The sequence below is a fragment of the Ips typographus genome, linkage group LG9 (assembly GCF_016097725.1).
Source record: "Ips typographus isolate SLU linkage group LG9, UJ_Ityp_2.0, whole genome shotgun sequence".
Lineage (NCBI taxonomy): Eukaryota > Metazoa > Arthropoda > Insecta > Coleoptera > Curculionidae > Ips > Ips typographus.
In genome coordinates, this window is record NC_138430.1 from 4286295 (window position 1) to 4310024 (window position 23730).

General features: G+C 32.9%; 1 protein-coding gene across 12 annotated transcripts in view; it reads left to right on the forward strand.

Moving 5' to 3' along the window:
• by (focal adhesion protein tensin) overlaps positions 1 to 23730 on the forward strand; it is a 151079-nt gene that overhangs the window by 64692 nt on the left and 62657 nt on the right. For 8 of the 12 annotated variants that reach the window (XM_081987375.1, XM_081987376.1, XM_081987381.1 and 5 more), the window contains 2 exons: positions 1396 to 1433; positions 21713 to 22033. In XM_081987375.1, the coding sequence (XP_081843501.1) occupies positions 1396 to 1433; positions 21713 to 22033 (359 nt within the window). Of the gene's footprint in view, positions 1 to 1395; positions 1434 to 11718; positions 11972 to 16085; positions 16398 to 21712; positions 22034 to 23730 lie in introns of those variants that run through there. The other 4 variants (XM_081987382.1, XM_081987383.1, XM_081987389.1 and 1 more) reach the window with 4 other exon arrangements.

A 23730-nucleotide genomic window follows, 5' to 3' on the forward strand; every position in this document is an offset into this window, starting at 1 on the left:
CTAAAATGAGTGGTAAATTTGCTTTAAAGAGGCAATTTAGTTTCAACGTTCGCATGTCATAATATCAGGCTATGGACAAATCAACATTGAATTTATCGTTCATTGAAAGAGTACCCAGTAAATCAACTTGAGAGTTGAAATAAATCGCAAAAATGTACATACGTTTTCTGCAGAACAAAAAGTGGTTATTTTATTCGAAGTGGTTGAGAAATTCACTTTAAAGTTTCCGGAAAAACTTTCCAGTCGTGTATTCGAGAAATATGCAGCTTGTTCTGAAACATCGTGCATAATGACCATTACACCAAAACTCAACATTTCGTTGCATACAACTACAATCTAATTTACAAAAATATTGTCAATATCCTGCTTACTTAGCATTTTTGACAAGAAAATCGTGCTGCTATCTGAAAGAGGGTCGACACGATTTATGGGCAATGTACAACGCAAAGATAATTGCATATCCTGAAAAACCTTTTGTGCCCTTTAACTGCGGTTTCTCATGAAATATTGGAGGCACTCGAAAGCATCCGAGGAATCTATTGAACAGCGACGTCTTGTGCATTATACGGAAGATGAGCATGTGGCTACACCTCATGAAGATGTTTCATGGAATAAGTTAGTGTTTTATAAAGTTTTCTTAATTTAGCTAAAAAATGTCAATGTCACTGGAGCATTTAACAAATAAAAGCCCCCATTTTCAGATTTTTAGTTAAAAACCAGTTTGAAATTGCCACTGCGAACAAACCTAATGTATTTTTTCTTCTGTTTTCAGTTTTCTGCTTCCAGATTTTTTAAATTCACGTGATAATTACGTGTCTGTCTTAACTCTTAATAACACCTTTTTTAAAACACCAATCAGTGTTTGAACTGTTTAGAAACAAATAGATATTTGAGGCAGTAAAATGCAAAGATGGCAACTCAATTATTAGGGCAAAGTTGCCAAATTGTTAATAAGGAAATCGCCTGGGCCCTAAAAAGCAAAAAATACGACTCTGAAGAGAAGTTTTGATAGAATGTAACAGAAGATGCTAACAATAGCAGGTTTCTGTCACATTCTGTGAACTTTTTTCTTGGTAACTCTCTTCCATCATTTAATGAATTTGATATTTTTTGAGAAACGATCGTATACTGTAACTGTTTGAATTGAGGTTTAAACTGATTTTGAGATTATGATTAGATGCTTCATTTTTAAACTTTAGTCTCAGTCATACGACTTTTGTTACTATGAAAAAGGCTTCTTTTGTTTTAGATAAGAATTGCAATGCAGTCAAGAAAAAAGTGGATTCTGTAAGTACAGACTCAGAAAGGTCCTTAAAACTATCAAAAAAAGGTTTTTCTCTTATCTGATAAATCTGAACAAAAATATCTGCATTTTAACAATAATTTCTGTTTCAGTGTGCAAGTACGTCTGCCACAAAGTTTGCGAGAGCAAGGTAAGTAATTTTTGCATTAATTAAATGAAATATCTGCTAAAAAGATTGAAATTTTCTAAATTATTGATGGTTAGTATTCAACCAGCAACACACATCTGTTGTTCTTGGTGTTATTTATTTTTGGCTTGCCAGAGTTATGTCGGGTCAGTGAATGCTAAAGATAAACAAAAGCAAACAACTAAAATTGTTTAGAGTACTTAGTTGTTGTATTTAGTGATTGAACTGCAATTGGGAACTGGAGAGGAATATACAATATGGAACATCCTATTATTTGTGAACGAAAATTTCTAAAAGAAAAAAGATTCTAAGCTACAGAAATTTATTTTTTAAGATAACCTGCTATCCTGGAGAGACTATATTACTAAAAGAATCACAAAATTTTGGACTTTTGAAGCAGTGATTTCACAGTTATTTGCTTAATACAATTTTCAATGCATGTTATATTAAAGTAAATTAATAGTGACACATCTACCATCACTTATGAACTTAAAGGCATATCTTCAAAAATTAATAAACAAAAATTAGTTGGAGGAGATTACAAACAGTCAGTGTCACTTAGAGTGCTCTGATAAGTTTCAGGCATCGTTAATCAAATTGTACTAATAATAATCTCAGCTCTAAGCGACAAGCTGTCGAATTAAAACTGTATTTGTCACGACCGAGTGCTAGACACAAATGATAAGCATAAAGTTGGAGAGATAATGAAGCGTGGACTGTCACGGTTTGCCCGAAACCCAATCGGACATGATCCGCTTGACCTAGTCTCAACGACAAGAACTGAAAGTTTTCAACCAGATAACAAATTATACAGGGTGTTCATTTGACACCCAAAAAGTTGCTCTGTGGTAAGTAACCAACAGAGAATCTTCTATTGAAGATCAAGTCGATTTCTATAAAACTTCCATACAGGCGTTTCAACGTAAACTGTTACCGACATAGCAAAACATGGTGTTAAACCATAACAATTGTCTTCATTTCCTCAGGCACTTCATTTAGGACCAAAAACAATATTGACACATAAAATCACGATCCGCGTGAGCTACATCCTGAGTTCGCCAAAACCGTAAACATTCTTGTCTTTAGAAAGAGCTACAACAAACGTTATCTTTACCTATTCGGTATGCAATTTCCCACTAGCGTTAACAAGTTTTTTCAATGGATTCCTGTCGACAAGCAGTCTACCGCGTCCTGTAAATGTCGAGAAAGGACAACTCGTCCGTTTTATCCGGTTGTCACTAACAAGAATGGGTAATTATTGGGACACAAACGGTTTAAAGCCGGAATTGAGCTTAATGGGTAGGAATTATTTGGACCATTATGTTTAGGAATGTTATCATCAATTTTATGTGGTTTGGTTCGTTGGAAGAAATTTGGAAAATGGGGCAAAATAATGATAATATCAATTCCTTTTAAGTGTTTTGTTAGATTACATATATTTTTATTTTGCTACGTTGTTGGTTCTTTATTGTGATCCACTAGTAAAACCTTCTTGCTACTCTTTCAACAAAATACAGTATGCTCTCAATTTCTCCGGCTAACTATAGTATTTGCAGCCAGATACCTTATTCAAATGACAAAAAGTTAGCAAACCCTTGCCAGTATTAACCTTTAAAAAAAATTGATTTTTCACCAAAATTATCTTGTAAAGAGGAAAATCCAATTTTTATCCAGCATCATCCATTTCAAATTATTATGGTCAACACATTTATCAACGTTTCTTCAAATGCTTTAAATGCTTTTAGGGATGTTCTTTATTTATGGACTTTGGATTTACCAAGCGAATGAAAAATATTATTTATTAAATTCTTTATCCAAGAACCTAAAAAAAACACTTAAAAAATGTGGTACAGTCCTGAAGGAAAGTGTGAAAGTCGGAACTACAAAAATGACGGTTGAAAAGACAGTCTGCGACAAAATCGCCTGTAGGGACGGGATCTCATTTTTAAGCACATTTTTGGATTCCTTATTAAATTTCCTATCCAATAACCTGAAAAAACACTAAAAAATGTACTACCGTCCGGGCGAAAAGTGCTGTCAAAGTTTAAGCTTCAATAAACGCGGTTTAAAGGACAGTCTGCTACAATATCCCCTGTAAAACACACTTGTAGTTACTGGATCACATTTTTAAGAACATTTTTGGAATCCTTATTAAATTTCCTATCCGATAACCTAAAAAAACACTAAAAAATTCGGTACAATCCGGAATAAAAGCGTTGCCAAAAATTGAACTGTAAAAATGATAGTTTACAAGCAAGTCTGCGACAAAATCGCCTGTGAAACCCACTTGTAGTAACTGGATCTCATTTTTAAGCACATTTTTGGAATCCTTGTTAAATTTCCTACCCAATAACCTGAAAAAACACTAAAAAATGTACTACAGTCCGGGCGAAAAGTGCTGTCAAAGTTTAAGCTTCAATAAACACGGTTTAAAGGACAGTCTGCTACAATATCCCTTGTAAAACACACTTGTAGTTACTGGATCACATTTTTAAGCACATTTTTGAAGTCCTTATTAAATTTCCTATCCATTAACCTGAAAAAACACTAAATCAGCTAGAAACCCTAAAAAAAATAAATATCACCTGATTTCGCAGATAACTTGAACCATAATAACATGGAAGCTGTAAGTAATGTATAACAAAATTTTGAATAATTTGTTGTTTTTGTTGTATTAAAACAGAAAATTTGCAAAAAATTAATTTCATGTGTTGGCGCATTCACCAAGATAGCCAGAAAAACTGTAATGGTTTTTTAATTTTTAAGAATACACTGCAATTTTTAAAGCTTAAGTTTGCAGCTTTCTTAATACATATTTTTTTGCTTGAATGAGAAAATGTGTTATCAAAACTTAGAAAATTTAAATTGATAAAGCTTGACGTTTTGCAAGTTTCTTTCATGCTTCATCAGACAGTATAATATAAAGTAAACTTGCGCTGTTGCCATATTGTAACACTGCTTAATGGTTACTTTATCTTAACGAACACAGGAGACACAAACGCAATAACAAAATTGGGAATAATTATTGAGCAACTCATAAGTTTATTGCTAATTCCAATAAGGCTCATTTTCGCTTGTAGTAAAGTGCGTTTTTCAGAAACGTTAAAACTAGAATGTGGCAATCCATAAAGGGATTGCAACATTTAGATAAACTAGAATGTACTGAGAGGTTTCAACCAAAAATCGACTTTAACTGCATAAACTTAGTTAGGAATGGTTTTGCATTAAAAAATTGAACTATACTTGTTCTTTCCTTATAGTTATGAAGTCACATCATATTTTCTATATAAAAAAAATCACAGGATTGGTTTATGTGTATTTTTCTAGACTCAATATGTACTTTGCCTTCCAGACATAATGTGTCAATTAATTAGAAGAATTTGATGATTTCATCACCGCTCAAAGTGAGAAAATCGACAATAAAAAGTAATAAAAGTCCGATAAAACTGATAAACAGTCGTAAGCTGTTGTGTTTTTATTGGTGTTTCGATAGGTGAATGTTTCGTGTCATATCCGGAACTAATGCCTTTTTTTTGTGTTGTACCGCCGACGAAGACCTTTGCAAATGGAGTTATTCATCATAGGCACGTAACATATAATATTATACGCTTTGGGTGAATTTTTCTTTTCTGTCTTGGTATGTTCTATGGCCAAGATTACCCTTTCGACACCGTATCGAATTACTTCGACCCAGCCGCTTGGCTGATTTAAAATTCCTCCAAGGGCTACGTGGCTATCGATCCGCGAGCACAATTAATTATTGTAATAGAGCCGAGAACAATCGTTGAATGGATAACGAGGAACACGAAACAGAAGAAACCCATACCGACACGAAGATCGTATTAATTGATAATGTCAAATTTATCGAAAAAACAAGAAGAATAAATCGACGCTGGTGGTGTCAAAACAAGATCATAAATTTGCGGGTCGCCCTTGGAAGAGGAACCGCCTCCGCGTTGGCGGCTTTTTTCAAAATAAACCGTTCGTCTTTGTCAAATTTAAACGGCATGCTGTGATTTTGTTGGTTGGAACCGCCAAAAACCCGTTTTTATGCAATAATTATACGTCTACAGTACCATTCTAGGAAGAAAAGTTAAGGTCGTACCAGAAACCAGAAAAGGTCACTTTACATTTCTCACACAAGTGTCTATTTTACAAGTATATGTTAAATATTAAGTTGACATTTGCAAAGCCACATACAGCCCACAGACGTTTCTCAAAAAAACCTGAATTGTTGGGTAGGATTCTCCACAATTTGACACCTTGTGAAGAGTGTGATGGTCACTAACTTAGTGGGAAATAAAAATCTGGAATGGAACCGGAACTACAAACTGTCAAAGCAGGTAATGCTTTTTTGAACTTTGGCTTGATTTTACTTTGACCTTTCTTCGCCTGGCGCTGCCACCACAATTTTTTTCGGTAATAATATACAGGGCGGTTAAATAAACAATTGTTTTAGCTACATTTAAGTAAAAAAATCCACCCTGTAGCGGTCATGGAAGCAAAGTTAGGAGCGATCAAAGCATATAGTAACTTTTTGAGCTTTTATTTGGTGTCACTTTGATGTTTCTCCGCCTAGCGTTGCCATCACAAATTTTTCTGGAAACAGTATACAGAATGATGGAATTAAGCATTGTTTCAGCTACAATTTAGTAAAAAAAATCACCCTGTATCTGTCGTGAAACTAAAGATAGCGTCTGTCAAAGCAGGCAGTGCTTTTTGAAACATACCTTGATGTCACTTTGACGTTTTTCCGTCTGACGCTGTCGCTACAAATTTTTCCGGCGAAACTATACATAGTGGTGGAATAAACCATTATTTTAGCTACATTTTAGTAAAAAAAATCATCCTGTAGCTGTCATGGAACCAAAGTTAGGGGCGGTCAAAGCAGATAGTGACTTTTTAAGCTTTCAGTTGGTGTCACTTTGACGTTTCTCCGCCTGGCTTTGCCATGGCAAATTTTTCTGGTAAAACTGTACTGGGTGGTCGAATAAACCATAGTTTTAGCTACATTTTAGTAAAAAAATCCACCCTGCAGCTGTCATGGAACTAAAGTTAGAGGCTGTCAAAGCAGGCAGTGCTTTTTGAACTTTACCTTGATGTTACATTGACGTTTTTCCGTCTGACGCTGTCGCTACAATTTTTTCCGGTAACACTATACATGGTGGTGGAATAAACCATTGTTTTAGCTACATTTCAGTAAAAAAATCCACCCTGCAGCTGTCATGGAAGTAAAGTTAGAGGCTGTCAAAGCAGGCAGTGTTTTTTGAACTTTACCTTGATGTTACTTTGACGTTTTTCCGTCTGACGCTGTCGCTACAATTTTTTCCGGTTAAACTACATATGGTGGTAGAATAAACCATTGTTTTAGCTACATTTTAGTAAAAAAAATCATCCTGTAGCTGTTATGGAACCAAAGCTAGGGACGGTCAAAGCAGATAGTGACTTTTTAAGCTTTCAGTTGGTGTCACTTTGACGTTTCTCCGCCTGGCTTTGCCATGGCAAATTTTTCTGGTAAAACTGTACTGGGTGGTCGAATAAACCATAGTTTTAGCTACATTTTAGTAAAAAAATCCACCCTGCAGCTGTCATGGAACTAAAGTTAGAGGCTGTCAAAGCAGGCAGTGCTTTTTGAACTTTACCTTGATGTTACATTGACGTTTTTCCGTCTGACGCTGTCGCTACAATTTTCCGGTAACACTATACATGGTGGTGGAATAAACCATTGTTTTAGCTACATTTTAGTAAAAAAATCCACCCTGCAGCTGTCATGGAACTAAAGTTAGAGGCTGTCAAAGCAGGCAGTGCTTTTTTGAACTTTACCTTGATGTCACTTTGATGTTTTTCCATCTGACGCTGTCGCTACAAATTTTTCCGGTAAAAATATACAGGCCCGTTAAATAAACAATTGTTGTAGCTACATTTTCGTAAAAAAATGTACCCTGTAGCTGTCATGGAACCAAAGTTACGGCGGTCAAAGCAGATTTTTGAGCTTTCTTTTCAAATTAGAATATCTCAACACCCGGTAGAGTTATCGACGCCATTTTTTATGTGAATTGATGAGAATTTAATTTTCAGAATATAAATTAATTAATATCCAAAATTCACTGAACTCACGTAGTTCATTAACGTAATTAATTATCCTGGACACACTGTATACAAGACTGCCAGAAATTTAGTGAATTAAGGTTGAAACGAGTAGAGATGAAACCAAATAACAAAAGTCAACTTATTAATGAATTTTCTTCATTAAAAGACAACATTACACTAAAAAAGCCTTTAAATTTTATTATAAACTTAATAATTTAAAAGTTCAAATAATATAAAAACTAATCTGTTTAAGGCACTTTCTTGAAATGAAAATCCAAATCTCTATATTACAGTATTTTACGGCCTAATTCATTTTTATGAACATAATAAAAACGTATGGTTACAAAGAGGATGAACGTTTCTTCACTTAATTCAATAGAATCCGTGTTAAACGATGTCTTAAGCAATTTAGTTGTACGAGCTGTAATAACTGGCTTACGACTTCATTTGCATTTCAACATTTTCACGTTATGTTATGGTTGAAGAAGTTTAAACTTTTATATGCTCCAGTTGTAGAGAGGCGGCAAATTTCATAGAGTTTTCTATGCAAATTTACCAACGGATTAATATATTTTCAATATTTGTTTTATCCTCTCCACGAAAAAGAAAGCGTTTATTGGCATTATTGAAGATAAAACGGTTTTACAAAGAGGAAAGTTGTAAACAAATTAGGCCATTAAACTCCGAGTAAACATTTTTCTTGCAAACAAACGCATTTATAACCAAAGGCACAAAAATAGCACATCCTCGCCTTAGAGCCATAAAGAAGAATGCCTGATTTATCTATATCGTTATACATGAATAATTTGGTCCATATTGAGAAATGTATTATAAGAATTTTGCGATTGAACAGTGGCGGTAATAAGGCCATAATTTACACCGATCAAGAATTTCTTAGTCTACGGGAAATAAATCAAAATTCCTCTAAACTGTTTGTTCTTTCTTAAGGGCATATTTGACAAACTATTGATAAATGGCTAAGATATGCATGGCAATGGCCATGGTTAACAGTCAACTGTTAACTAATTGCGAAATTATATTTTTTCCAAAAAGTATAAAAAGCAATACAAGTTGGAATCTTTTAGCTTTGTTATTATTATTAATTTAAAATTTCTTAGATTAACTAAATTTCTAGTGTTTTGCTATTAACTATGCAATTTCTTGTATTTTTTTACTTAAATACAATTTATACACGATTTTTCACGTAGAATAACTGAAAATGTTTCAAAATGCATAGCAAAATATCCGCACTGTATTTATTTTAATGATAATCGTATATTAAAAAATTTTGAACCAACAACCCATCATGTGCCCTGATTTGTCTTCCTACGCCGATTGAATATATTAATAATAATGGGATTATAATATTCTAATTATGATCCTGCAGATTGAAATAAAATACACCGCCATAAACTGTAATGTGGTAGGAGGATCGTTTATTTTCTAGGCAGTGGCGTACCAACGCAATTATGGCTGTAAATGTACATACATTCGACTTCCAAAGTGTATAAAATCTGCAAGTTTGCATTATAAAAAGAAAAAATGTGTTAATCTTAATTTTTCTGTTTAATTATTTCAATCTTAAATTACCAAATTTACTTAAATTCTACTTAATTCAGGGTAAATTGCATTGTTCAGTGATCTAATAATTTACTGAAATCATTTACTGAGTTTGGCCAATTTATTGATTTGGATGACAGTGACCCCCAATTTTAAAACGATTGTAAGAATTTCTGGTATTTACAAAATGATTTTAGATGCTTCTGACCAAATTTTGTTTAATAGGCTTCTGACAATTTTAAATTGATTTTAGAAACTTCTGTCATTTGAAAAGTGTTTCTAGAAGCCTTTGGCAGTTATAATGTTCTTATGTTGTTTTGGCAGTGTTATAAGTTCTAGAGAGGTTCAAATTTATTTAAAAGGCTTCTGACAATTTTAAATAGATTTTAGAAACTTCTGTCACTTGCAAAGTGATTCTAAAAGCCTTTGGCATTTATAATAATTTCTTGAACGGTTTGTAAATCATTTAGATATTTATTATTATATTATTATTTATTATATAATTTCAAATTTATTTAAAAGGTTTCTGACAATTTTAAATGTATTTTAGAAACTTCTGTTGACAACTACTACACGAACTTACATATAATTTACTATATTTTGGCAACATTGCAAATTTTTTTGACGCCATCCTAAGTTTGTTGGATTTCTGCACGTTTATACTGAAAACTGAACATTTCTCGTTTTTATAATTTCTGCTAACAACGCATTTTTTGTCAACATTAGAAAGTGACAGATAATGGATATACGAATATTGTAGTTAGTTTGTTATGGAATTACGAGTTACCAAATGTCAGATAATGACGTAACCACCATTTGCCCTGGTTTGCACCTTATATGAGGCTTTTAGCATTTTCAAAATGATTCCAGCCTTGCTCTTTTAGATACGAAGGCGTAGAAAGGCCACAGACGTTATTTTTCTTAAATTTCGACTTCAAACTCGGAAATTAACTAAATTCCGACTTTGAACTCGGAAATTAGTTAAATTCCGAAAGAATTTAGGTAAATTCCGACTTCAAACTCAGAATTTAACTAAAAACCGAAAAAACTCGGAATTTAGTTCAATTCCGACTTTGAACTCGGAATTTAGTTAAATTCCGACTTCGAACTCAGAATTTACATTGTCACATTGCAAAAGCTCTTCAAACCAAATTAGACAAATTTTTTCAGTTTGGCAACATTGCAAACATTCTTCGAAGCAAATTAGTAAGATTTGTTAACTTTGGCAACATTGCTAACACACTTCAAAGAAATTAGTCGGACTTGTCAGTTTGGTTACATTACAAACACTCTTCAAACCAAAATTGTAGAATTTGTTAGTTTGATAACATTGCAAGGATACTTTTGAACCAAATTACCAAATTTTGTCAGTTAGGCAACATTTCAAACAGTCTTCGATCTAAATTAGGAGAGTTTGTTAATTTGGCAACATTGCAAGCAAACACACTTCAAAGAAATTAGTTGAACTTGTCAGTTTGGACCGATTGGAAACACTCTTCAAACCAAAATTGTAGAATTTGTCAGTTTGATAACATTTCATATACTCTTCAAACCAAATTAGTAAAATTAGTCAGTTTGGCAACATTGCAAACACTCTTTGATCTTAATTAGTAGATCTAAAATAGTAGAATTTGTCAGTTTGACAACATTGCAACTAAATTCCAAGTTTGAAGTCGGAATTTAACTAATTTCCGAGTTCGAAGTCGGAATTTAGTTAATTTCCGAGTTCGAAGTCGGAATTTAGTTAATTTCCGAGTTTGAAGTAGAAATTTAACTAGTTTCCGAGTTGGAATTTAGTTAATTTCTGAGTTTGAAGTAAAAATTTAAGAAAAATAACGTCTGTGGCCCTTCTACGCCTTCGTATTTAGAAGCTTCTGCTATTTCCAATGTTATTTTCGAGACTTCTGAAAGTTCTGTGACAGTGTACCTTATACAACGTCTCTAGAATCATTCTGAACATTTACCATGGTTCAAGTGGACTTTTAAATCAAGTTTTTATTTGCGGAAAATCAAACAAAAATAAGTTGACGTAATAATGTAATGACACTGTTTGCTTTTTCAATTTGTCACATTCAATAAGGTACATTCACATTGTTACATCCTATTTTTGATTTTCATTTACATAACATAATAATATAGACTAATAAGATACATGATGCAAAATTACAAGTGCGATAATACTCATATATGTTAGATGACTAGAATTAATTGTTATTAATTAACAGAAACCACATTTTTTATAATACATCTGTAATCTGTCAATTCAAAGTGAATGTACTTGATTGACTGATCACTTTGCGTATAACTGCGTTCAAACTACATTGAACTTAGAAAGGAATTTTGTGGTTATCTAAAAAAAACTTAAATTCCGTGATCCTTTTAGTCAATAAATCCAAGGAGTGTCGGCTGCACTACTTCCCTAAAAAAATCCGCGAAGGTTAACGCTTATTTATTTTGTATTAAATTGTGAAATTGACAACGACATTTTCCTGTTTGAAGCCAAAACACATCTGCGCGCAATCCCACAACAAAATGTAAATTAATAAAATCATGAACGTTCAATTTATTTCTGACTTGTACTCATGTTGCCGTACGCGCTAATGTAAACACTGGGAATAGTTTGAAAATGGAACTTAGGCGTATGGCGCTCAGTCTTCGTCTCATAATCCATCGGCTCGAAACGTGTTTAGGATTTACCATTGTTCCACATATTTTGGTTGGGTACTCGTGCTCGTGTTTTTTTTTTAAATTGTGATTAGGCAGTTTGTTTAACCTTCCGGTTTTATTTTCATTAAAAGCTGTGAGGTGCCGGGCGATAAAAGCGTTTACATGCAATTTGCCTAATGTGCGTAACGATTATGGTAATTACTTCTGATGTATTTGTCGGCTTGGTGACATGCTCAAAATTATTGTCTTTTTATTAAATTCAATGGTAACAAGCATTTATTTACAAATTGTAGGCAGAAACTTTTTTGAATTATGACTCACCTATTAGATTAGATATAAAAACTATTTTTATCCGATAATATTGCAGTGATTTCTGTTAAATGAGTGAGGCTAGTGTAACTGTGACATTGAAAAATAACCTACCGGTAATCTACGAATTCGTTCTTTCAAATGAGGTATATTAATAACATTGCACAGATCATCACAGAAAAAATATTTTTGGATTTTCAGTTTTGAAACACATTAACAAATATTAGATTGTAGTAATTATTCCTGTGTTTTACTGACCGTACTAAGTTTCACTGCTTTATGCCAAAAAGAACTGTTTCACAAAAATGCTTTGTTAAGCAATATACTGTTGGAGATTACTATTTTTTAATTGTTTTGCTAATAGTTAATATGTTTTTATATTTTAATGTCAATATGTTTTAAATATTAATTATCCCGTTTTTATTAATTCTAGTTTTGCTAAAATTTGGCCTGAAAATTTTAGAATTTTACCGATTTTACAAATAATGTCAACTTGCTGCTTAAATTTACTAAAATAACCCTTATTTTTCAAAAAATCAGCTTAAAATTTTGAAAGTGCGTATCTCGGTCATTTTTGGGAGTTCAGGAAGGTTGAACCACTTAAAAGAATCGTCATAACGGGCTCTTTTCAGTAATGTTAACCAAAAAATTCTATCTTAAAAATTACCTACAGGGTCACCAAAAACGTTGAATCACTACAGTTTTCGTGCACGTACTGTATAGCAGCAGCAATAATTGATATTAAAATTTACATTGGTTGATGGAACAGTTCAGTGAGAACATTTGTGATCCCTTGTAATTTTCTTGTAACTTTAACCGTTTTCGAAATATTAGCCAAAAACTGTTTTGATGCACTTTTTTAGGTTTAACCCAAAATCTAGTTTGAAATGTTGACTTCCTTATATCTCGGTTATTTTTGGGAGTTGAAGGTGGTTCAACCACTTAAAGAACCGTCTTGAAGGGCTCTTTTTAGAGGTGTTAACCAGAAATTTTTATCTTGAAAATTGTCTACAGGGTGACCAAAAAACTGGGATTACGGTGCAAAGTTGCATTTACTCCTTCATCATTGATTTAAGCATATTAGTGTTTGAGCGCAGATAAAACACATTTACCTGCTTAATTTCCAGTGTATTTTAGGGTTTTCACTCTGGTTTTCTGCAACACACTTCCTTTGCTGCTAATTGAAGTTTTAAAACTAAACAAGCTTTCGCAAACATTTGGAAAAATATCTACGAATCAGGTAAACTAACATTAGGATACATCGTTCACTACTAACAAAATATTATTATTAATGAAAACTGTTAGTTCTTAATTGTTGTTGTCCTCATTGTTTATGGTGCTAAAATTCTAAAAATCGAATTGTCCCATACACATTAATTAAAATGGACGTCACACAAACAGACGTCAAAAATTCAGACAGTTAAGTTTAATGGTAATTTAATTGATTTATGTAGTTTTTTCTCATATACCCTGCCTTATTAAGCGTGTTTACAATAATTATTAACCTTGACGGAAATAATAATGAACCGTGCAACGTGTCCAACTTTTGCTTTGAAATCGAGCAGTAAGTTTAGGTGGAGAAATCGTTAATTTTTTGGTAAAAAAAGTGGGTGGTTTAGTATTTTTAGTAAATTTAACAAAAAAAAGTGGCAATAGAGATTGCAGATCAAAAAGTAGAGTACAAACTTATTTATCATACAAAATTAATAAAAATCAGCATTAAATGTAAACTCCATTTGTTGTTCACCAAACACAATTTGCTGTGCTTTGGTCACTTCAAACCCACTTTTTTCTCCTTTCACACGTTTCACATTACACTAATTCACCGTGTTTTATGCGTTTTCTCATTAATTTAACTGATACATTGACACTTAAAACAACCAAAAACTAGTAACCATAACTCTCGAAAACAATTACAGTAATTTTAAGATCGCTAGTTCAAGGAATTAACGTTCGTGTCCACTATGCATACGAAACTTTCCAAGAAAGAGTTTACTATATTTACCCAGCACGATCGACGTACACCTGCTTGTTTAACCAGTTGCATAAATGAGTTTATTCTAGTGTAAAACACTAGAACTTTGTTTTGGGTGAGTAGTTTTGGAAGCTCACCATTAAATCATGTTTCGGGTTACACTAGAAATGTCCATGATTATATTGTTGTGCCACTCAGAATTTTTAAATCAAATTAGCTTCCCTATGTAGATAGTGTCAATCATTTAAATAGAAGCAAATATAATGCTCGTTTTATTTATATAAATAATCACTTGTAGTGGCAATAATCTAGCTAGCCAATTGCCAAACATTCAAGTATAATAATTTAAGAATTTTGTTGCAAAAGTGCCAATACTAGATTTTGCTTTCACCCATGGAAATGTAGCAAATTACTTGTGCAGATATTCTGATTTCTTCAAACTCGCCTAATAGCTGAAAAACTGACTTTGATGTTTTGAATGATTTACAAAATCCCATTTTGTTAACTTGAGCCATCATTTCTTGTTACCCAATTTGCGATGAAAAACTGTTAGCTCAAAGTTACACTATAACTTAAATTTATATGGAGATTTATCGCTCTGGGTTTTAAGATAAAATCTTTCTTATAGAGATTTTTGCAGTGTAATTTACTATTTTGATGTTGAAAAAGACAAAATACCTGTTCGATGACACCAAACATGAAATAGGCATACACGGAAATGAGTATAGAGACACACAGTTGTCGTGAATTGTCAAATTTCTTTTACAACTCAATTAAACGTGGAAAGTAGTGTCTTTGTTTATATTAAATTCGAACATTAGAACAAAATGTTTGTACTTTTTTCGGTTAATCCGACAACATTGATTCAGATGAAGAACCACCCTGCAGATAACTGAAATTGTCTTGACAGAGCAGTATTTATTAGTTGAGTCAAATACAGAGAGTTTCACTAAAAAGAACACGTAAGTCTGGAAAATTGAAATACTTTGTAATCTACAATAAATGTAACCTTTTTTATGATGGTTTATGAAATAAAACAAGCATAAAATAGCGGATTTCTGTATTAAAACGGGGACAAATATTTTTGGCAGTACAGGGTGTCCCAGATAAGAGTAACTACATGGGGAATTGATAATAGATACAATTTTAGCTCAAATCAAAAAAAAAGTCTCATTTTTCTTATTGAAAAGAATGTATCGTTGTTTTGTACCTTCATAGGAGAGAATTTGACAGTTTCCGTTTATTACAGAACTGTGTTTTGTGGTTTTTCAGCTTTAAGCCGACTGCCATATTTAAAAATAAACTAAAATTAAGTCAACCAAATGTTATAAATATCAAAAATGTACTGATTTCTAATTTTATTAATGAAAAATGAGTTTCCAGTATAAAATTAATGTAAATAAACAATAAAGAAAATGTAATCGTTTTTCGTCAAGTTGAAGAACCTCTATGATTATTTTCCAGATATATTGATGGAATTACGGTTTGTTTAAGAGTAAATAACTTATCGCCTAACTTTTTACATCAAAAATTGTTCTGTTGAACAAAATATTGAAATGAACATATAAAAGTAGAAGCATTTTCTTATTATTTATAAAGGCAGGCGCCTCTTCAGACTGAAATATAGCGGGTTGTCTAAATATAGTTGAGAGTATCACAAGTATCTTCGCCTACAAAGAATTAGGCGATATGATTAACGAGACGTGCTTTCGGCAGCTTATTTTTAATATTAATCCCAGGCGCATTAATTTAGTTTGACAAAGTTATATTAGATTTTTTTTTAATTGCTTTCTAGAGTGCTTTCTAGTAAAGTAACCATATGCCAGCAACCTTTTATCTAAGTATATTTTTAGTCGAGTTCAACTATGATAATTGTTTACATTGACTATAATTCATTATCGTTAAATGCTTTTTTGCAATCCACTGACAGTACCACATATTCTAGAACGCACCTTATTTAATCCGGCAGTACTTATTGCATAAAAAAGTATTTTTAGTGTTGGTTTAATTCGCCATCATCAACATACAAACAAATCCTGTATTAAACATCTTAGGTACACGGAAGGTTAAGCAAACATTTAAGATAAAACAATGTTGAAACATGCGGCAGACTGTGTGCTTTGTGATCCAAATAACATGCATAATCTTTATTTCAATACCTAACAGTGAGTTTAGTGATGTGCGCGGCAATTTTGGAACAAATTCCATTTTGGATTTTTTATTTAACCAGTAACGTGTTACTTGTTGCTTTGACAACATCCAAAAATTACGCGAGTGATTAAGTTTGGTGCAGTTCGGTCAAAATGGGACGGAAAAAGTTATCCAAAAAGGAGTTAACCAAAGAGGATTTATGGAATATCAAAGAGGTCAGTATGACCGTTATAATCAAATTTTTTTAACCTTACTATTGTAATGCTCAAATTAAAAACACACACAAATATTTATTCAGTTTTTAACACTAAGAATTAGAACTTTTCAATCCTTGAATTTAAATGGAGCAATAAACTTCTAAGAAGCTGTTGTAACGCAAAGGTCAATTTTATAATGTGATATTTGCCAAATAACACATTTAAAACAGCAACAATTAACTATATTAATGTTTATAGCCGTGATGTAATGTGTTTCTAGATAATGTTTGCCATTATGGAAATTTACAAAATAACCTTCACCAAGGTGGACTTTTTATTTCAAATTTGCGCCTGACAACTGCTACATACTTTAATTTTTGCGATATCTGAATTACAAAATGTAGAAAAAAACCGGTGAGATTTTTAGGTCAAAAATAATTATTTTAGTAATTCAATCAAATATTGTATCGGACAGCTCAAAAAAAGTTTAGGAAATATGTGTTAAATTTACATAAAGCCTTAGTTAAAAATATTTGAAATTAAAATTTAATTGATGTTGAGTAACTTTGCATTTTTTACTAAATTAATTGATTATTATTAATTATTAAAGCAATTAGATAAGTGGCGCAAGAATCGACAGAAGATGGCCATAAAATAACACTGTTATTTTAATAGTAAAACAGTATATTACGTAACTAGTGCTGTAAGAAGCATTTTACGCACGAAGCCGCGTAGCGGCGAGGGTGTAATTTCATGAGTGCGTAAAATGCCTTAGAGCACGTGTGACGTACTATACTTTACCTACGACCAAATGGAAAGTCCTGTTTTCGCAATTCATATAATTCAGAGTGACTTTTGATGAATATGAAAATATGAACTGTATGATCTCCATCTAATAAACTCAGATAAAGGAAGAAATGTAAACAAAATTAATTTTTCCCAGCATTAGAGCGAAAGTTTGTGGCCGATCCTAAAACTGTGCGCTTTATTTTACAGTTTTGCGTTTTTTTACGCGTAAAGAGGTTCATTACGTAACGGAAAACTATGCGTAATCTATACTAAAAGTTACTTTGTAAACTTACGAATTGTAAAATGTTACAATTCATGAGTACAAAATCTGATTTTTGTGGTTCTGTAGGCAGGCCATTGGCATGGTTATATCAAATTCTAAATCATTCTTAATGTTTATAATTTTTTGGTTACTGTGGTTTTTCAATTTAGTTACTTTATGAGTTGATTTTTATAAACTACTTGACACTGACTGTAATTCACGCCCAATCCCACGGTCTTTCTGCAACAGTGCATTGTGCATTCGGTGATTTTCCTGAAAAATCGAACTAACGATCTTGTTGGAGGAAAATAAAACGAAATTAGGTCAAACACATAAATACTCCTATTTTGAAAGTGTATACAAGATCACGTGCCAGCTGTGATTGGAAACCTTATCCTTACAATGCAGTCAACACACTAATAAATTTCAATTTTTCACAAATAAAGCTCTAAATAATTTCATTTGACTCCTACGTGATTCTGTTGTGGTTCGTGGCAATTGCACAATAGGGATTATTCCTCTAAATTATGTATTCGGTTACAGAGCTTACCCATTGAATTAAAAATATCTAAACCAGTTGCAAATGTTCTGTATCCTCATTCATACACAAACTATACATAAACATGGTATGGTTTTGATATTAGAGTCATCATCTTAATTGATTTAACCTCCTTTGAATCTCTATATTTCGAAGATCACTATAAAGATTAAACTATTGAACTTATCTTTGTGACCTTATACAATGAATCTGCAACGTGTAATATTAAATTAGATTTTATACTCAAATTGTGTATTGCTGCACAATATTTGGATAACAGTGGAAGAGAATCGATTGAAGAGTGACATAAGCAGGTAATTTTACAAAGCAATTAATTTGCATGTTAATAAAGTGGATGGATTAGCGTAAATGGCAATCAAGGACGACTAAACATGTGTCGTATCCAAGCTAATAACATTAATAAAGAGAACCGCTATGCATTGAATTCTGTTAACAATATCTGACGCTTAATATTTACTTTCCTAGTTTCAATATTGATAGTTTTGCGCAATATTTTAAGCTCTTTTACTAACTCTTTTAAGTGCAGTTTTGTTCCAGTACAAAAGCCAATAATTGGCATTACGCCCAGAAATCTCACACCCATGCAATATCTCAACAATGCTTGTATTAAATTCGCTTTTATCATGTTTACATTCCATAAAGAACAGTTTTGATTGAGACACCCACAAAAATCTCTGCCAACAAGAAACATATGTGTGACAGTCGTTATTTGTTGGTAACTAAACAATGTTTCTGTCTGAAGGTGACGTCTGGGGACATAAAATTCAACTTATTTTTTGAAGTAGTATTTGATTGTTGATTTATGATACAAGTATGAAAAAATGTTTGGAAATTTGAATACTAGTATACTCTTATCAATTATGTATGTTTAGAGCTCTATAGAGTGGATGACAGACTAGACTATCTGTTAAATAGTCAGTTTTGGCTTGAAAGCTGTCAAAACTTTACTCATGAAAGTGTCAATCATAAATAAATTAGTTTATAGCACAGTAAATAGCAGTTTTTCAAGTATATTTTATAGCTTTTATATGATGTGGCGTTTGACAGTTTTTACTGGCTCGCTAAACTGTCAACTTGTTAATTGTGACAAAAAAACAGTCAAAATTGTACTCATAAAGGTGTAAAGCACAAGTAAGTTTTTCCAGTATGTTAGATAGTTTCATAGCTCTATGAAGTAGATTCTGACAATTGATACTTCAGTTAGAGACTAGACTATCTGTCAAACCTGTCAAAACCATTCAGCTTACATTTAAGAATTCTTCACAATTTTATAATTCTAGAAAGCGGGTACTTATACGCATGTTTTTAGACTATTTTGAAAGTTTCTAGACTAGTTGAAGATCATTTAGGAGGTTCTGGACTGTTTTAGTAGGCTTTCATCTGCTAGTAAGCATTTTGGAGTTTCTATACTGTTTTAGAAGCTTTTAAAATGTTTTTGGAAAGTTTTAGGAGTGTATTGAAGGTTTTGGGCTGCTTCAGAGGCATTTGGGGACTTTTAGACGGTTATAGAAATCTTTCCAAATATTCCTGAAACAGTCTAAAAGCTTCCAAATGCTCTTCAACTAGTCTAGAAGCTTTCAATAAGTCTAAAAACATTCGTATGATTCTAGAGCAGTTTAAAAGCTTTCACCAATTTTTATAACCGTCTAATAATTTCAAAATGCTTCTAAAGCAGCCCAGAACCTTCAATATGCTCTTTAAACTGCCCAAAAAGGTTTCAAAAGCTTCTAAAACAGTATAGAAACTCCAAAATGCTTCTACAAAACTTGAACGCCTTCCAAAACAGTTTAGAAGCTTCCAAAAGCTTTTGGGACAGTCTAATGCTCTTCAACTAGTCTAGAAGCTCTCAAAAGGTTTCAAAACAGTCTAAAACCTTCCGTATGAATCTAGAGTAGTTTAAAAGTTTCCAAATGTCTCTAAAGCAGTCCAGAACTTTCAATATGCTTTTTAAACTGCACAAAAACCTTCCAAAGGCCCCTGAAGTTGTCTAAAAAGATTTGAAAACTTCCAAAACAGCATAGAACCTCCAACAGCTTCCAAGAGCTCCTGAAATAGCTTAGAAACTTTCAAAAGATTTTAGAATAACCTAATAGTTTCCAAATGCTTTTTAACTAGTCTAGAAGCTTTCAAAACAGTCTAAAAACATTCGTATGGTTCTAAAACAGTTTGAAAGCTTCCAACAATTTTTAGAACCATCTAAGAGATCCCAAATGTCTCTAAAGCAGTCCAGAACCTTAAATACGCTATTCAAAATGTCCAAACTTGTCTAAAAAGATTTCAGAAGCCTCCACAACCCTATAGAAACTGCAAAATGCTTCTAAAGCAAAACAGTCCACACCATTTCTAAGGTTAATAATTTATTAAAGTGCCTTAGAGTTTCAGCTTTGATAAAATTACATCTACAGATAATGTATTTTATGGAATTGGTTTTGAATGTTCTGAATTTTATTTGATGGTTTCTGAATTTAAATTGATTTTTTTCGAATTGCAATTCATGGTTTCTGAAGTACAGTTGCCTATTCTGAATTTCACTTTGCCCTTTCTGAACTAGATTTGGAAATGGTGTAGAAGCTTCTGAAATAGTTTAGAGGCTTGAAATAGCAAAAGTTTGGAAGGAATTAGACTGCTTTAGAAGCATTTTGGAGTTTCCATAGTGTTTTGCAAACTTCTGAAATCTTGGACGGTTTCAAAAGCATATCGAAGGATATAGACTGTTTTAGAGGCATTTGGGGATTTTACAAGGATTTTTGTAAACATTTATTGACATTCATTTGGTGCCTTCAAGGTAAGAGGCATTCCTGAATAAATAAAATCAGAATGTGAAAAAAATAATAATAACATTATTTTAGCAGTCAAGCACCTACAATATGCAAATACTAAACGAAACAGAAGAGATAGTCCATTCACATATCAGAGTTGAACATTCGGCTACTTAACATACAGTCCATTTCTTGTAGCTTCCATTCTTGCAATGCTCATGAATGTATATTAAGACGTTAACCTTCTGCACGTTGGTATTAAATATTAATGCCGCATCGGGATTATATTTTTTCTTGACTTAAGTCAGAAAAATGGACACAAACCGTCTCCAAATTTACTTTGTCGGCAAAGCGCGACTCCTTAAACATGTTTCACGTATTTAGCGTTGTGGAATTAAATGCAGATTTGTCGACACGTGAGTGGATTTACTGAAAAACAAATAATGGAAATTTTCTGCTTTTGGTGTAAAGCTTCTGCTTTGCATTAAAATGGCGAATTTAACTTTGTCCCATCAAGATAAGTTAACTAACTGTAACAACTGTAAATAAACAAACAGTAAGAAATCAATGAAATTTACTATTCTATAATCGAAGTGTATTTATGGCTTTTCATTCGCAAACAATCGTGCCAGCTGTTCAATAGAAATAAATTTCTGGTGATTGTTATGCATTGTCCTCACGAGTGGGTCAACTCATAAACAATCATAAAAGTTTATCTTTTGACAAGCCGTTTAATTTCATCGCAGCCGAAAAGTAAATTGGATGAGATATGATATTACGTATTATTATCTTCAGCCAAGTCACCAAACTTAATGAGTTTTGATTATATGAAATCCCGTTCCTCTTTATGATTAATATTATTTATTAAGTTATAAGGGAGGGTTGAAACTTCACCTGATTGTTATAACCTAATTAAATAGGTAGATTTCAAGATGTGTGAAATGTAATTATGAAATGTTTTCAGGAGGCCGCTCAAAGATATACAGACACCAGCTGGCGGATATTCAGACAAAGTCAAAAAAATTGTTTGATTGTGAACCCACCACCCGCAAACGAAGTTGAACCCCATAAAAGATCGCTTTACGATATATCACCGTCGAGTTCTGAAAATAGTACTTTAGAATCAAAGTCGATTGAATCCACTGAAAAAGAGAATGACGGTGACAGCGAACCACATCAAAACAAGACTGAAGAACAAGAAACGCCGAAAAACCGAAAAGTCGTTGAAATCGAGACGGTTGAGGTGGTTTACGAGCCTGTCGATAAAAAAGTCGAAGTCAAATCGGTAAGGATTGTGTGGAGTTTTGATTGTACTAACCCGATTTGATCACTTTTTGCGTAGCTAGATTACACAGTACTAACTTTGTCATATTTTTGGCGCTTTAAGATTCTTTTGGACATTGTCATATTACATTTTTCGTATTGAATGGACATTTGTCTCGTTTGTAATGATAGGTGTCGATAATCTTCTAGTATCACAAGGTTTCCTTGTTCAGAGCAGCCCCTCTAGATTCAGTTCCTTTAGGAATTGCAGGATCTTTGAGGTATTTCTTCTACAATCAGCTAGTATGGTCCCAGGGTGTTCAATCTGTGGTGTACAGCATAACACTCCAGCAGGATGTGGTGGGGTGTCTCTGGGTCTGGATTCTACGCAGAATCTGCAGGTGCTGTTTTCTTCTAGCCCTAGCTTTCTTAGGTACTCTCTGAGTCGACAATACCCCGTTTTGACATGAGTATAGTCTATTTAGGAGCATCCTGAAGTTTCTACTTTTTGAAGATTTTCCAAAGCTTCTAAAAAAGTTTCTGGGAGATTCTAAGCTATATTAGGAACGTCCTGAAGTTTCTAGACTCTTCTCATCATTAAAGCTTCTAGGCGGTTTAGGAGTATCCTGGAGCTTCTAGACTCTTCTGAAAGATTTTTGAAAATCTTCTGGAAGATTCTGGCCTATTTTGGCATCAAAGCTTCTAAACCTTTCTTAAAGTTTCTGGAAGATTCTAAGCTAGGTTTTAGAAACACCCTGAACCTTCTAGATTCTTCTGGAGGATACTCTATTTTGGTAAAAAAATTGCATTTCACGTGCATACAATCCTCTCTATGACATTCTGGCTTATCTAGCCTGCATTGTCAAACTTAATGGTGAAGAGACACAAACTATCTTAAAACTACTGACCAAACTATTATATAATCTCTTCTGAGATACCTTCAGCTCAGGTCTTCCTCTGGTTTAATTCACGAAAGTGGCTTTAAAATTGTATCCTGATTTTCTTTGATATTATCGTTCCCTTGAGAGTACTATCAATAATTTTTTAAAACTACACTTATGTTCACATTGAGATTAATTAGAAAATTTCTTTCAGTGTCTGGGATGATTATAATAAACCATAAAGACAGCAAATACTGATATTTTGCTAGTCAAGATTTTGCATTGAAATTTATTTCTAAAATTTCTTTGTAATTTTTCCATTCGAAATGAAGACATTATTTTCCAGTTCCACTGATTGTTGTTTACTTCTGTCTTGGGATCTATTTGAAGAGTATCAGCTTTCAAGGTTACCAACTGTTCAAAGAATTAACGTTTGAATGCCCAGTTGGCCATTCGTTTTTTTTTTATTCAACTTGTGGCGGCACTGTGGATTAAGGTTACGCTGTAAACAGATTTGATATTCCATCGCATGACGTTAAGTGAACATGTAATACGCTTACGTATCTATTTACCTATGACCTAAATGTGAGGAAATCTGATAGGCATGATTGCGATTTAATCCACATCACAGTAATCTGGTTCGTAGATTAGAGTTACGTTATTAGCAGACGAAAATAAAAGAAAAGTGAAGCTAAATGTACAAAAGGCAATTGCAGACATAACACAAAAAGCCTTACGAAATCAAATTAGGCAAGCATATTAAACAGTTATGCTGGGAAGTCTTCTACCAGACACATATAGGTCAGCACTTTAGCAAACAAGTGTGTGCTATGCAAGC